Below are 15000 nucleotides of genomic sequence, written 5' to 3' on the forward strand. Positions count from 1 at the left end.
GCCTTTCGTCACCAACTTCATGCCTGTCATGTTCTCACTCACCTGGGACATGGCCTGCAGGGTGCAGCTCCCCGAGGGCAAGGTAACACACACGCGCACACACACACACACACACACACACACACACACTTCTCTGTAATACACACACGCCTCCCACTGTAATACACATTGTCCTACCCATTGTCCCCATCTCTCTCTCTCTCTCTCTCTCTCTCTCTCTGTACATTGTCCTCATCTGTCTGTGTGTGTGTGTGTGTGTGTGTGTGTGTAGGAGATGGTGATGCCTGGTGAGGACACGTCCCTCACTCTGACCCTCAGACAGCCCATGGTGTTGGAGAAAGGTCAGAGGTTCACACTGAGGGACGGGAACAGGACCATCGGCACGGGGCTCGTCACCGACATCCTGCCCACTACACCTGAGGACCAGCACAACTGGGGCTGAGACAGAGAGGGGCGGGGTCACTGAAGGTGGGGGGTGGGGTCACTGAAGATGGGGGGTGGGGTCACTGAAGGTGGGGGTGGGGTCACTGGAGGTGGGGCGGGGTTATTGTAGATGGGGGCGGGACAGGAACTAATCTAACCTTTTGACTCATCTATACTTTACATTAGTATAAACATCCACAGTTTACTGTTTCCTGCTCTCTCACGCACACACACACACACACACACACACACACACTCGTGTTCCAATACTACGTTTTCTGTTGGACAACGAGGCTATTAAAGACGATTTGCTTTAAAGTGTGTACATCTACTGTCAGCTGATTCAGCTAACTAGCTGTCATGCTTCAGTGCTAGCTCAGTCATTTATTGCACCTAGAATGCTAATTAGGTATTGTGCTCACTTGCTAGCCGAGCATTGCTCATTTCCTCATTCCGGTAATCACTTAGCTAACTAGCTTGCACATTCTTCTGCTAATTAGCTAGCTTGTTAACACGCTAGCAGAGCGTCTGTCATTTTGCGTACCATGCTAGTTAGTTTTTTTTGTTTGTTTGTTTTTTTTATTTAAGCTCACTAGCAGAACATTTTCATTCTGGTAACTATTTAGTTAACTTTAGCACATACCTAACTTGCTAGTATACAATATTTTTGGTTAATTAGCTAGTTTGTTGCCATGCTAGCAGAGCACAAGTCATCCTGGAGAAACATTGAGTCGTTTATTGCGCCTAGAACAATCATTAGCTTATTAATTTATTATGAGAATTGAGTAATTTGTGCCTCCTTCTTCCTAGTGAATACGTATGTCATGTCATCTAATGCTAGCTTAGCTGAGTATGTTCATGCTAATACGGTAATGGATCAGCACATGTAGTGTGTAGTGTGTGTGTGTGGGTGTGGGTGGGTGTGTGAGAGATAAGGAAACACAATAAACTGATCTGGAACCTTCAGGTCTGTCTGATTTAATCAATCTGGTCTGAATTAAACATGAAGGCACCTTATTTTCTGGGTAAGAGGATGGAGGTGGAGATCCTGCATCAAGTACAGTAAAAACACACACACACACACACACACTGTTTTGGGGTTCCATACTGTCTGCTTTTTGCTTATGAAATGTCTAAGTGATGATGAATATGTGGCTGATGTAATAAATGTATTTAATACAACTCTTGACTCCGCCCACTGTTTTACGTAAGGAATAAACCACACCCGAGTCGTGCGTTTGTAGTAAAATAACGAGCGACAGGGTGTTTGTGGCGCCGTGAATATAAAGCCTGTTAGAATTCTGTTTTATTCTCTCGTCAGAAAATCTTCCTCCATGTTCTGATATGCAAATGATCCTGACAAATTAATGAATATGCAAATCAGTCTGACGTCTTCTAGCGACGTTTTGAGCGTATGTTAGCTACTAAGGAGTTTATGCAACGCTGTATAGTGTGTGCACAGTGTAGTTGTGAGGTCTGGCTGATATTTATTATTAGCTCTAAGACTCTTGCTGTGATCTCGATTACTCTATGGAGTCGCTCTGTTGTTTGCTTCTCTTGTGGATTCTCGGCTTTGATTATTGGCTACTGTTTTGGGTTTTGTATTAAACCTCCAGCACATGGACAGTAAACTCTCTCATGACACCTGTAGAGGACACTCATTAGTCTTTTTTAATCCGTGTGATAAAAGTATTAAAGTGGCCAATCAAAGCAATGTGGGTTTTTTTATTAGTACAGATCTGTTTTAGTTATTAGTATGAATTGGACAATAGATAGTCAAGTTCAGATTTGTTATTTGTTGCAGTTCTGCTTGGATTCAGATTCAGATTCACACATTCGTGCCGTGGGTAGGCTTGGGCTTGTGAAGAAGGTTTACGAGCTGTGCTGAGGTTCTGATTTGTAATTGGCTGCAGTGGAAAAACAGCATGTGGACACGGAGAGAACATACGTGAAACACACTCTATACAGTACTGTACCTCCCTGTTCATTTTACTGACAATGTTTGCACTGCACTGCCACTTTAATTCCACTCATCTGCTGCTTATATCTTTAATATTTACACCCCTCTGCACTCCCACTTCACACTCTTACACTGTATTCTTTATATATATATATTTATTCACATTTAGTTTCATTTATAAATTTATAAATTAACACAAAATTACTTTTAGTTTACTTGTAACTCTCTGTGCTGCTGTAATAGGTGAATTTCCCCCTGGGATGAATAAAGTGATCTATCTATCTATCTATCTATCTATCTGTCTGTCTGTCTGTCTGTCTGTCTGTCTGTCTGTCCAGACAGTAACCAGGGTTCAGGCTCTTTATCCTACATGACTCCAGTGCTCTACTGACTTTTTTCTTCTTCTGTATTTTTTCTTCTACCATGTAGCATGGTCTCCATTTTTTTTTTTTTTTAAATAAAAATGACCAGAGTGTCCTAATTGTGAAGGCAGGACAACTAGAGTACACTGTACACGTCACATTATGTATGAAAAATTTTATATGAAATAAGTAATCAACTTTATTTTTTTATTAATTACAAGTCGTACAACAGAATTATGATATTTTACAAAATTACAGCATGGTTTATAATGAAGTTCCTGTGTCATGGTCCTAAAATAAAACACAGCTAATTCCTGAATGGATTCTTAACTGACGCTAGCCTGAACAAATGCTGAATATTTTATTCATCTTCCATCACGCCAGTAAAGGGCAGTATTTCTCTTCACACACTTGACACTTACACACTAACATTATACTCAATGGCTACGTTTACATGCACATCAGTATTCCGTTTAAGGTCCTTATTCGGGTTGCAGCCGTATTCCGAATACGAGGTTTATATGCGTACAGACGTCGAAATATTCCTGTATAGATGGTTTAGAATAGAATAGTAGACTTCATAACGAAAGAAATATCAATCCATTTAGCTTCTTCTGTGAAACTGGACAAGCCTTCTTGTACATTGTACATCTTCCGTAACAATGATTCATTCATTTTTGCAAATCTCTCTGCTAATAACCCAGATGTTGTTGTTGTAAATGAAGAGTTCAGACAGATATTTTATCTTACAGGCCTCGAGGAAACCTTCATGACTAAGGTTATCAAGTACCAACTGCTCCTGAGGAACATCTCAGAGCTCAGCTACAAGTGTAGACTTTTGGTCTTCATATACAGCAGCCTAGGACACGTCCACAGACTGGTCACCAGGGGCTTACAGCTGCTAGCGCTGCCTAAAAGGAGAGCTAAACAGCTAGCAAAATACTGTTCAGTGTCTGCTATCACTGGCAGCCGTCATATATATAGTGAAGAGCTGCTATTTATATTCATGATAATCTTGATACTGTCCATGTTTTAACTGTAAGATGATGTATTTTTCTGTATTCTGTATTGATCTCTATTATGTATGTCCTGTATTACTACTTGCTTATTGGATATGAATAAATTGTATGTGTGTGTGTGTGTGTGTGTGTGTGTGGGTTGGTTTCCTTTCACCCCTCACTAATATCCTGTATTATGTGTGCTTCTCGCTTCTTTGTCTTCTGTCCATGCACTCATACCAGCCTGAAGAAACACACACACACACACACACACACACACAGACGCTGTCTTTAGAATGTGCAGCTTTGGGACATATTTATGCAAACACACACATACACACACACTCTCGTGTCTCACCTTCATCCACAGTGTGTGTGTTGGTTTGTGCGTCTGTGTTGGGACATACTGAGCCATTCATGTTCTCATAGGACTCTGAGAAAGAAAGATGGAGAGAGAAAGAGAAAGCAATTTTTTATCATTGTAGTCAACATGAAAAAAAGCTGATGCCTCACACACACACACACACACACACACACCTGTATCTGTCTGTTCCAGGTTGTGTTTTTCCTCTTCATCAGGATTAATATAATCTACAGACACACAGAGTAATGCATGGTTTATAAATATATACATTGTGAGTGTGTGTGTGTGTGTGTGTGTGTGTGTGTGTGTGTGTGGAGTATAGACTACCATCGTCCTCAGTGCTGAGTGCATTCTTTAGTGTGGGTTGGCGAGGATGAGCATACACACACCCATCCATGTTTTCATATGACTCTCCATCTACAGTGGGAGTGAGAGAGACACAGAGAGAGAGTGAATGAATGACTACAAGGTTGTGTGTGTGTGTGTGTGTGTGTGTGTGTGTATACCGGTGTCTGTAAGGTTGTGATGTGAATGAAGGTAGGTGGTCTTTTCGGGTTCTGTCACTTCATCTGCTGCATCAGGAGTGACATAATCTAAACCAGAGACAGTGGACATTAAATGAATAAATGCAGCAAAGTGCTGAGAGTGATGGAGGGATGAAAGAACGATTAATGTTTTGAAAAAAAAAAGAAAGAATAAGACGTATGAAGAACACCATTGCTCTGTTGAAAGAAAGAAAGAAAGAAAGAAAGAAAGAAAGAAAGGAACTTAAAATAATAATGAATACGATCCCTACATCCCTCCCTACACACCTCCCTACATCCCTCCCTTCATCCCTCCCTACACACCTCCCTACATCCCTCCCTTCATCCCTCCCTACACACCTCCCTACATCCCTCCCTACATCCCTCCCTACACACCATCCCTACATCCCTCCCTACACACCTCTCTACATCCCTCCCTACACACCATCCCTACATCCCTCCCTTCATCCCTAACCCTAACCCTAACCCTAACCCTTCATCCCTCCCTACACACCTCCCTACACTCCCTCCCTACACACCATCCCTAAACCCCCTTCCTACATCCCTCCCTACACACCCTCCCTAAACCCCCTCCCTACATCCCTCCCTTCATCCCTCCCTACACACCATCCCTTCATCCCTCCCTACACACCATCCCTAAACCCCCTTCCTACATCCCTCCCTACACACCATCCCTAAACCCCCTTCCTACATCCCTCCCTACACACCTCCCTACACTCCCTCCCTACACACCATCCCTAAACCCCCTTCCTACATCCCTCCCTACACACCCTCCCTAAACCCCCTCCCTACATCCCTCCCTTCATCCCTCCCTACACACCATCCCTAAACCCCCTTCCTACATCCCTCCCTACACACCATCCCTAAACCCCCTTCCTACATCCCTCCCTACACACCCTCCCTAAACCCCCTCCCTACATCCCTCCCTTCATCCCTCCCTACACACCATCCCTTCATCCCTCCCTACATCCCTCCCTACACACCATCCCTACATCCCTCCCTACATCCCTCCCTACACACCATCCCTACATCCCTCCCTACACACCTCTCTACATCCCTCCCTACACACCATCCCTACATCCCTCCCTACACACCTCTCTACATCCCTCCCTACACACCATCCCTACATCCCTCCCTACACACCTCTCTACATCCCTCCCTACACACCTCCCTACATCCCTCCCTACATCCCTCCCTACACACCATCCCTAAACCCCCTTCCTACATCCCTCCCTACACACCCTCCCTAAACCCCCTCCCTACATCCCTCCCTTCATCCCTCCCTACACACCATCCCTTCATCCCTCCCTACATCCCTCCCTACACACCATCCCTACATCCCTCCCTACATCCCTCCCTACACACCATCCCTACATCCCTCCCTACACACCTCTCTACATCCCTCCCTACACACCATCCCTACATCCCTCCCTACACACCTCTCTACATCCCTCCCTACACACCATCCCTACATCCCTCCCTACACACCTCTCTACATCCCTCCCTACACACCTCCCTACATCCCTCCCTACATCCCTCCCTACACACCATCCCTAAACCCCCTTCCTACATCCCTCCCTACACACCTCCCTACATCCCTCCCTACATCCCTCCCTACATCCCTCCCTACACACCATCCCTAAACCCCCTTCCTACATCCCTCCCTACACACCATCCCTAAACCCCCTCCCTACATCCCTCCCTACACACTGTCTCTACATCCCTCTCTACCTCCCTCTCTACCTCCCTCCCTACATGCCCTCCCTACATCCCTCCCTACACACCTCTCTACACACCACCCCTACCACCCCCCTACGCAACCTCCTATCCACCACACCGCACATATACTAGTTATTGCACAAATTCTTACTTGCACATACTGTAATTATTGCACCAATATAAGAAAAGAGAAAGAACACATATGAGCAATAGCAATACTAGAAAGAACGCATGAAATACAAAAAAAGACAAAGAATAATAGGTACAAAGAATAACAAAGCAGTACAAAAAGAAAGAAAGAAAGAAAGAAAGAAAGAAAGAAAGAAAGAGGAACAGATGAGTGAGTGAGTATATTGACCTTCATCCTGACGGACGCAGTAGTTGACTTTATCCTCATTACTGTAGATTACCGTTGTAACGTTCTCATAAGACTGGGCCTCTTCTGTGGTAACACACACACACACACACACACACACACTCCTGAAGATGTTCCCATGTTGGAAAACTAACTGACTGTTACAAAGTACTGACACTCCCTTTATGACTCCTTTCATACATGTTTAACAAAAGTCCATAAAAATGTTAAATAAAATGTGTGTAAACAAAGACTGCACACATTTTTCAATCCGTTTATGTGGAACGTCCTCCATACAAGTCCCAAGCGCATTAATATAAACCTGCGCAACTGTCAGAGCTGCTGTAATAGAAAATTAATCAACATCTTCTGACTAATCAGAATCCAGAATTCAGCAGTGTTGTGGTGTCAATCATTTAATATGCAATGAGAAATGGGTTTTTTTACGTTTTGTAAGGTTTCCTTGAGTTTCGCTGGAGTTCTGCAGTTTGCTGAAATCCTTATTCTCTGCTCCCATGGGTCCTTGACTGCAAAACACACACACACACACACACACACACACACACACCACCAAACACTCTGAGCTTTCTACAATTTTTCAGTTACATTCTTAGCACAAATGAGCAAAAAACACAAAAATTGAAAGTCAGCGCAGTAACTGAATGGCTGCACGAATGGACACTAGACAGAATTGTGAGTTTTAATGTTTAAAATTTTTTTGCTGAGATATATCTTGACTTCAATCATGATCATCCAATTAAATGCTCTTTAGCATTAAATTATGACCCGCCCCCTGAAGTGTGGAAGTAGCAACTCATTAGCAGCAAACACGGATTGTCTATGTGTTTTGGGTTGTGTGTGTTCCCGCACACTAGTCCCTTTTCCAACCAAAAAAAAGCAGTTGGAGTTTATTCATTTTGAAAAGGGTGGGATTTATGGCACACCGTGGAGGAGTGTTTTACCAGATGGGTTTCTTCAATGCTGGAATATGTTGCCTCCTCAGACTAAGCAAGAATACACCATCAAGTCTTCTCTATCAGTATGAGTCAGTAGAAGGCTCTTCTTAAAATCTTTGCCATATGTTGTTAGCTAGCTAAGCTTCTGCCAGGTTTGTTTAGATTGGCCGCGCTGTGGCATGGCATATCTCAAACATCGTTGGTTGTTGTGCAAGTCAAGAACTTCAACACAACAGCACTCTGATATCAGCAGGAAACACATCAACATACAGAATCAAATCACAGTTAAGAAGCTGCTGTATCTCATGGGGACTTTAAACTATGAAAGCCATCAAGCCACAAAGTCTCCCTCAGATGAACTAAGAGGTCAGCGCACCCAAAGAGAGAAAGTAGCCTGATGGGGCAAAATAACTTTTCTTAATGTTATGGATCATAGAAAACCTAGAATATAATCCTCAAAACTCCTCAAAATGCACCCTGGACTTTATACAGGTTTAACTTTATGCTCATCTATCAGGACAGTATGAAGGCTCAAGCCAATCTGAAGAAGGAGGAGAAGAAGGAGACTGGTATAGTCAGCTGGTAAGATGGGAGGTTATAGATGAAATTAACAGAGTGATGGATCTCATGAAATTGCTTCCTGACAAATCCCGCATATCCAGTGCAATCCAAAGCCAGCTAATTCAGTGGATATACACCGTGGTACTGAACTCACTAATGCCCTATTCAGAAATAATTTCTGTTGAAACCCCCAAAAAATATATCACAAACCTTCTCCAATTTGCTCCCAGTCCAAAACCTCTAGTCATACCTAGAATAATGACAGCTACAGAGGAGTGTTTTCCTACAAAGCTGTCTCGTGTCCGGGCCTATGGGCCATGTCCACTGGGGACCCTTGACGAGCAAAGATTTGAAATGAATTAGGCCTTTACGCTTTCACACACACTGAATACAAGCTAATGAATGTAAAGTCACACAATCTGAAATCAATTAGAAAATCAATTTTCTCCCCAAATTGGTCACTTTCCAATTCCGACCCACCAGCCAGCTCTTCCTTATCATACAACAGCTACCAACTGAGGAGGGTGAAAGCTAACATGTGAAAGAGCTCTCTCTCTCCACGTCCACACACACGAGCTCATATAGGATTGGCCAGTGTCACTGTGATTGACAGGCGAGAGAAAGTACGTCCCTCTCGGCCAGACAGCATGGCCAAAATTCATTTTCCCTGAACTCCAAACTAAAAGAAGATTCAACATGTCATCACTGCTGGCAGTGAAGTTTAGGATGAAGGTGTGTCACTTTTTCACTTTTACTTCCTCATCTCAGCTGGCTCTTCTCAGTTCCTCACCCTCTCACAGAGAGAGTAAGCCAGCAACCCTGTGGAGGAACTTCATTCTGCTGCCTGAACTCACCACATTATTCTTTCAACCATGAATTACAGCTTCATAGGTGAGAACCAGGATGTAGATTTAACATTAACATCCGCTCAGTGGAACTAGTCAGACACCAAACACCACAGCTGTTTGTAACAGTGTGCACTACATCACAATAAATAGTTGTGTGTTCATTCTACCTTGTGTACCTTGCGTATGTGTGTCCTGGTGAGGTTGCGTTCATGATGGTCTTTAGTGCAGCGACTCGCCGAAATGCTTCTGCTGGCAGACACAGAGATTAGTGTGTGCTCAAGATAGTACAACTTCATAGTAGTCAACTCTGTGTGTGTGTGTGTGTGTGTGTGTGTGTACTCACTCTCTCTGTGACGCTGTGTTCTGAAGACCACTGAGAATAGGAACACTCCAAGTACAAAGGCAATAGAAGGAACCACGTACAACAGCCAATCTGGACGGGAAACTACACACACACACACACACACACACACAATCAGTTTGACACCCCTAACCGTATACCTCTAACTCTAAACCACACACACACACACACATATGCATACCTGCTGTGTATGAGTTGTTTTGCAGAGCCATGGTCATGTTGTATTCACCTAACTTGTCTGAAAATAACATACACAATTACTTTATCACTGTAATCACACACACACACACACACACACACACACACAATTAGCTTTTACAAGCTGAACTCAGTTGAGTGAATTAAAATATCACCTGGGTTCTGATCATTTTATGAAGACTTTACAGACTTTATAAGATCATGCCACTGCACAACTGTGTGTGTGTGTGTGTGTGTGTGTGTGTTGACTATATTAAGGTTATGGTTACACTGGGCACGTACTTCTAGCACCTGTGCACACACAATTTACAGAAGAACCATAATAGAAAGTGTGTGTAGAAACTTTTTTGCAAATATGGCAGTAGGGCAATACACACTTCCTCCTTCAGCACATTCAGAGTTAACACTCATCCTCTTTTATTCTCTCTGTGTGTAAAGCAAGCTTACTTTCACAAAATAACACATCATTTTGTACTTGAAAAGTCCACGCTACAGTACATTAGACTACTCTGTGTGTGTGTGTGTGTGTGTGTGTGTGTGTGTGTGTGTGTGTGTCCCCTGGGGAATGACAGTTAAAGCCTTCCGAGCAATCATCATTTCACACCAAACACCATCCGCTTCTTCTAAACATCTCATCCGTATACACAGATAGATGTCTAGTGTTAGAAATAATGTAAAAAATAATTAAAACTACTAACAAAAAAGTAAAACATGAAAATGAATAAATATCAATAAAAAGATACAAAGATAAAATTTAAATTAAATATGTAAACTAAAAAAAATCAATTAGGAGTAACTGAGAAACTCACAAACAAAAAAAAAATGAAGCATGACCTCGACTAACTTTTATTAGCTGTAGGCTAATATTATAATAATAATAATAATAATAATAATAATAATATCTAGTACTACTACTAGTAATAAAAATACAGCTTGTAATAATCATCATAACTAGCAATGCTCTGTAAAATAGACTTAACTTTCTTTTTCGTGATCTCTCTCTCACACACACACACACACACACGCACACACACTTTACCTTCAGACTCTGTCATGTTTCTGAATCCCTGTGTAAAGTTTCAAGATCCGAGCTCGCACCTTCATACAGACACACACACACACACACACACTTACGTACTGATACAAGGATGATGACAAGAGATGACAGGATGATGAGAAAACAAACAAAACAGCAGGTGGGGCGGAAGACATGGAGAGAGAGAGAGAGAGAGAGAGAGAGAGAGACCTAAAGAAGAAGTGAAAATTGCCCTAATCACCCATGCATACTCATAAACATGTTATTCTTTACGTCCACTGGAGTTCAAGACTAAAAATGAATAACGGAAGTGTGAAGTATGCTGTTTTTTGCTTTATTTGTTTTATTGCCTTCTTTCTTCATAGCAACACTCATTAACAAACCTCATTAACAAGCCTCCTGTGTTTCTTTATAGTCTTTTTACAGCAACGCTGCTGAATTATAGCTTCTGTTTGCTCAGAAGGTGTTGATTCATTTCCTATGACAGCAGCTCTGACAGTAGTGCAGCTGCAGATCACTCTTGTATGGAAGGATGCTGTAAATAATTAGATAAACAAAACTTTTTTTTCTACAAGGAGACTTTTATTTCTGATTGCTGTGTTTGTTGCCTTGGTCCCCCAGCCTCGGCTCTTGGAGGCTCTGCAGTCATCATGGATGTTCTCCATTCACAGATTCACCTCATGACAGGTCTGACCCACTGACCACACACACTTCTGTCACCACTCCAGCTACGTTTTCTGTTTTTGCTCAGATTTCCAGCTCAGTTTTTGTCTCTAGTCCTGTATCTTGCTCAGGTTGTCTCTGTCACTGCCCCCTAGGGCTTTGCTCTTACCCCGCGCTTGGTCACTGCCTCTGCTCATGACTCGGCCTCTGCTCCTGTTTCTTTGTCAGTCTTAGTCGCTGATGCTGGGTCTGTTTTGAGGTCACCCTCTGCTCCTGTGTCAGCTTCAGTCACAGATCCTTCCTCAATGTCACACATTCTTTTGCCCAATGGATCATCAGACTCTTATTTAGACCCAGTACTGGCCTTGGCCTTCATTTTTATGCCTTCTACTTCAAAGCTGTTGGTCTGTCTTGGGCTAGTTCAGTACCATCACTGCTCACATGACACAGGGGATTCATGAATATACTTTTGATTTCAATAGGAAGAAAGGAAAACCCCTAACAGCAGTGCTAAACGCTGCAGGCAAATTAATCTGTCCTGGTCCGTAAGAATGGTGGTGAACAAGATTGTGCACTACTTCTGAAGATAGAGATGATTTTAATCTGCCTTTATGTTGACCATTGAATTTCTGACGGTTGCAGCAGACTGCCCTAAGTGGCTTAGTGTGGCTTCAAACCCGTCATTGGAAGTTGTTTTGGTATATTAAAGTGTCAGTAGGTTGGAGCTGGCTAACGAACACCTACAGAGTACGCTGACAGTGTCAGTATGCTCTCTGTGGTGTAGCATTAGAAGGCCACCTGCAGCTTCTGGAGCAGTTCCTGAGTTCCTGACTTTCCTGAGCCATCTCACAGGGCTATAGTCTCACTGACCAGACCAGTTTGTAGGCTTTGGGTTGCACCATAAAGGGTCCAAAAAAAGTTTAATTCAATTTAATTTTACTTGTATAGCACTTTTAACAATGGACATTGTCACAAAGCAGCTTTACAGGATATAAAATTTAAATTTAAATGTATCCCTAATGAGCAAGCCAAAGCCAATGGTGGCAAGGAAAAACTCCCTGAGACGACATGAGGAAGAAACCTTGAGAGCAACCAGATGCAAAAGGGAATCCATCCTCATCTGGGTGACACCGGATAGTGAGATAATAAATCATTTCTCTTCTACAACAGTTTAGCCCATTAGGTAAAGGAAGTGATTGTGCAACTGTACTTCAAGCACATCAAGAAGCCTTCTTCCATTAAATGCCATTCAATGCACTAAGAGGAGAGTCACTTGCAGACCACATGAGACATACAGATGGAGCTTACACTCTACTTTTCTCAGATTTTATAGATTCAATTTTGCTTCATAGCAGTCCTCTGTAGTGAGTTTTAATGATTGTCATCCTAAATAAACAACAGTGCTAACAAGTGAGTTATTCTTAGGGAGTCAATAAAGTATAGTGCTGTCATTATTTAGAGCTGCTGTGACGCATCATCAGGACATGTAGTGAAGAACTGGGGATGATATCTTATCACCATGAGTTATACTGCCTCTAGTGGTTCTGAAGGAAACCACCCTGGCTAAAACGGAAGGAAGATTATGGAGGACTACCAGGCCACGTGGGTCTCTCAGGTTTACGAGAAATGCCAGAGGATGAGAAACAGCACTACCCCTTTCCCTTTTCCTAACATTAACTGAGATGACTCCTGTGATTTCTTATAAATCACCGATGAACAGTTGGTGAATTTTTTATGGTACTAAAATGCTATCCCTTTTTAATTCATGAATAACCTGGTATTTCAATGTGTATTTTAGCTACATTTATTATGAGAAGATCCTTGGTGGCATTTAGACTCCAGCCATTGCCATTGCTAATGTAAATGATTCCATCACAGGGGAAAAAAACAATGCAATCACCTTTAATCATGCACAAGAATATATTTATTGTTATGTAAGCATAAGCAGACATGACAGTTTAAAGTGAGTAAGAAAGAAGAATATTTGTTAATTAAAATAAACCTATTTTATGTCATTTTAGATGACACTTTTATTCATGATTTTATACATGACCTTCTACACTGAACATGATGGTAAGGATAATTCACTGAAGTAGTATCTGTTTAAGCTAAATAAGCAAATATGTCCATTAATGTTTTTGTAATGAAATTTTTATCTCTCTGCAGCATTTTATGCAGATGATTAATACGCTGCCTTCGATATAATGGAAGACAAGTAAGATTTTTCTTTTGCACTCAGACAGACTTAACCCCTATAATTTACCAATTATCCCCATAAATCACCAATTTACCCCATAATTTACCAATTATCCCCATAAATCACCACTTAACCCCTATAAATCACCTATTAACCCCTATAAATCACCTATTAACCCCTATAAATCACCACTTAACCCCTATAAATCACCTATTAACCCCTATAAATCACCACTTAACCCCTATAAATCACCACTTAACCCCTATAAATCACCACTTAACCCCTATAAATCACCTATTAACCCCTATAAATCACCAATTATCCCCATAAATCACAACTTAACCCCTATAAATCACCACATAACCCCTATAAATCACCACTTAACCCCTATAAATCACCAATTATCCCCATAAATCACCACTTAACCCCTATAAATCACCTATTAACCCCTATAAATCACCACTTAACCCCTATAAATCACCAATTATCCCCATAAATCACCACTTAACCCCTATAAATCACCAATTAACCCCTATAAATCACCAATTATCCCCATAAATCACAACTTAACCCCTATAAATCACCACATAACCCCTATAAATCACCACTTAACCCCTATAAATCACCAATTATCCCCATAAATCACCACTTAACCCCTATAAATCACCAATTAACCCCATACATCACAAATTATCCCCTATAAATCACCAATTATTCCCTATAAATCACCAATTAACCCCATACATCACAAATTAACCCCTATAAATCACCAATTATTCCCTATAAATCACCAATTAATTCCTACATATCACTAATGAACCCTATAAATCACCTATTAACCCCATAAGTAAATATGAAACATTGTACGTGTTGGCAAATCGCTGTGGTATAAGCGGAATAACACACTCCAGACCATGCTGTTACGCAAAAATAACCCTCTTTGGGGTGGATCCACCTCCCCGGTGTAGATTAGTTTCATATAACCGCACAGTCTGCTGTGTGTTATTCTTTAATTATTTATTATTTATTTAATCTGCTCACTGTTTTATTATTATATTATATTGTATTATATTATATACGGTCATGTTCATGTGTCTTTGATTTTGAGGGTCACACTGGTATTAAGCACAATATTTTTTCTTTTCTTTTTTTTTTTGGTATATGTTTGTGTATTTTTCCTCTATGGTTGTGATAGTTCCTGAGCTCACTCATCACTGCGCATCCAACCAGCTGTCTGAGTTTTTAAAATTAAATTTTATCTAACATTATCTTATAATAATTTTTTTTTTTATTGTATTTATCCTTATTTTTCAGGAACATATTAAGACAGATCACTGTGTCATTTTTGCGTTATTCTACATTTAAACCAAGTGCCCTAGATAGGGTGTAAGGGGCGATTGGAACGCGTCCGATGTTTTGGTTTTGGTTCTGACAGGCCACGCCCCCTTTCCCGT

At 41.5% G+C, this 15000-nt stretch overlaps 2 protein-coding genes across 5 annotated transcripts in view; one reads left to right on the top strand and one right to left on the bottom strand.

The window, feature by feature from the left end:
- tufm (Tu translation elongation factor, mitochondrial) overlaps positions 1-468 on the top strand; it is a 7296-nt gene extending 6828 nt beyond the window's left edge. Inside the window, exons 9-10 of the mRNA XM_034301725.2 lie at positions 1-82; positions 272-468. The exon at positions 1-82 is cut by the window's left edge and continues 38 nt beyond it. Coding sequence (XP_034157616.2) covers positions 1-82; positions 272-442 — 253 coding nt within the window. The 3' untranslated portion in view covers positions 443-468. The remainder of the gene's footprint in view (positions 83-271) is intronic.
- A 2250-nt stretch (positions 469-2718) lies between these two features.
- LOC117596454 (uncharacterized) lies at positions 2719-10820 on the bottom strand. Of its 4 annotated transcripts, none has more exons than XM_034301728.2 (11): positions 10690-10820; positions 9634-9690; positions 9435-9536; positions 9268-9340; positions 7174-7253; positions 6730-6813; positions 4614-4700; positions 4435-4524; positions 4281-4334; positions 4102-4176; positions 2719-3987 (listed from the first exon to the last, which is right to left on the bottom strand). In XM_034301728.2, the coding sequence occupies exons 1-11, from the start codon at positions 10703-10705 to the stop codon at positions 3938-3940; spliced, it is 768 nt and encodes a 255-aa protein (XP_034157619.1). In that variant the 5' UTR covers positions 10706-10820; the 3' UTR covers positions 2719-3937. The 4 variants fall into 4 exon arrangements, with proteins under 4 accessions (XP_034157619.1, XP_034157617.1, XP_034157620.1 ...); XM_034301726.2 differs by having other exon boundaries at positions 9259-9340; XM_034301729.2 differs by having other exon boundaries at positions 2720-3987; positions 9268-9337.
- Between the last annotated feature and the right edge of the window lie 4180 nt (positions 10821-15000).

This window comes from Pangasianodon hypophthalmus, chromosome 29, assembly GCF_027358585.1.
Source record: "Pangasianodon hypophthalmus isolate fPanHyp1 chromosome 29, fPanHyp1.pri, whole genome shotgun sequence".
Lineage (NCBI taxonomy): Eukaryota > Metazoa > Chordata > Actinopteri > Siluriformes > Pangasiidae > Pangasianodon > Pangasianodon hypophthalmus.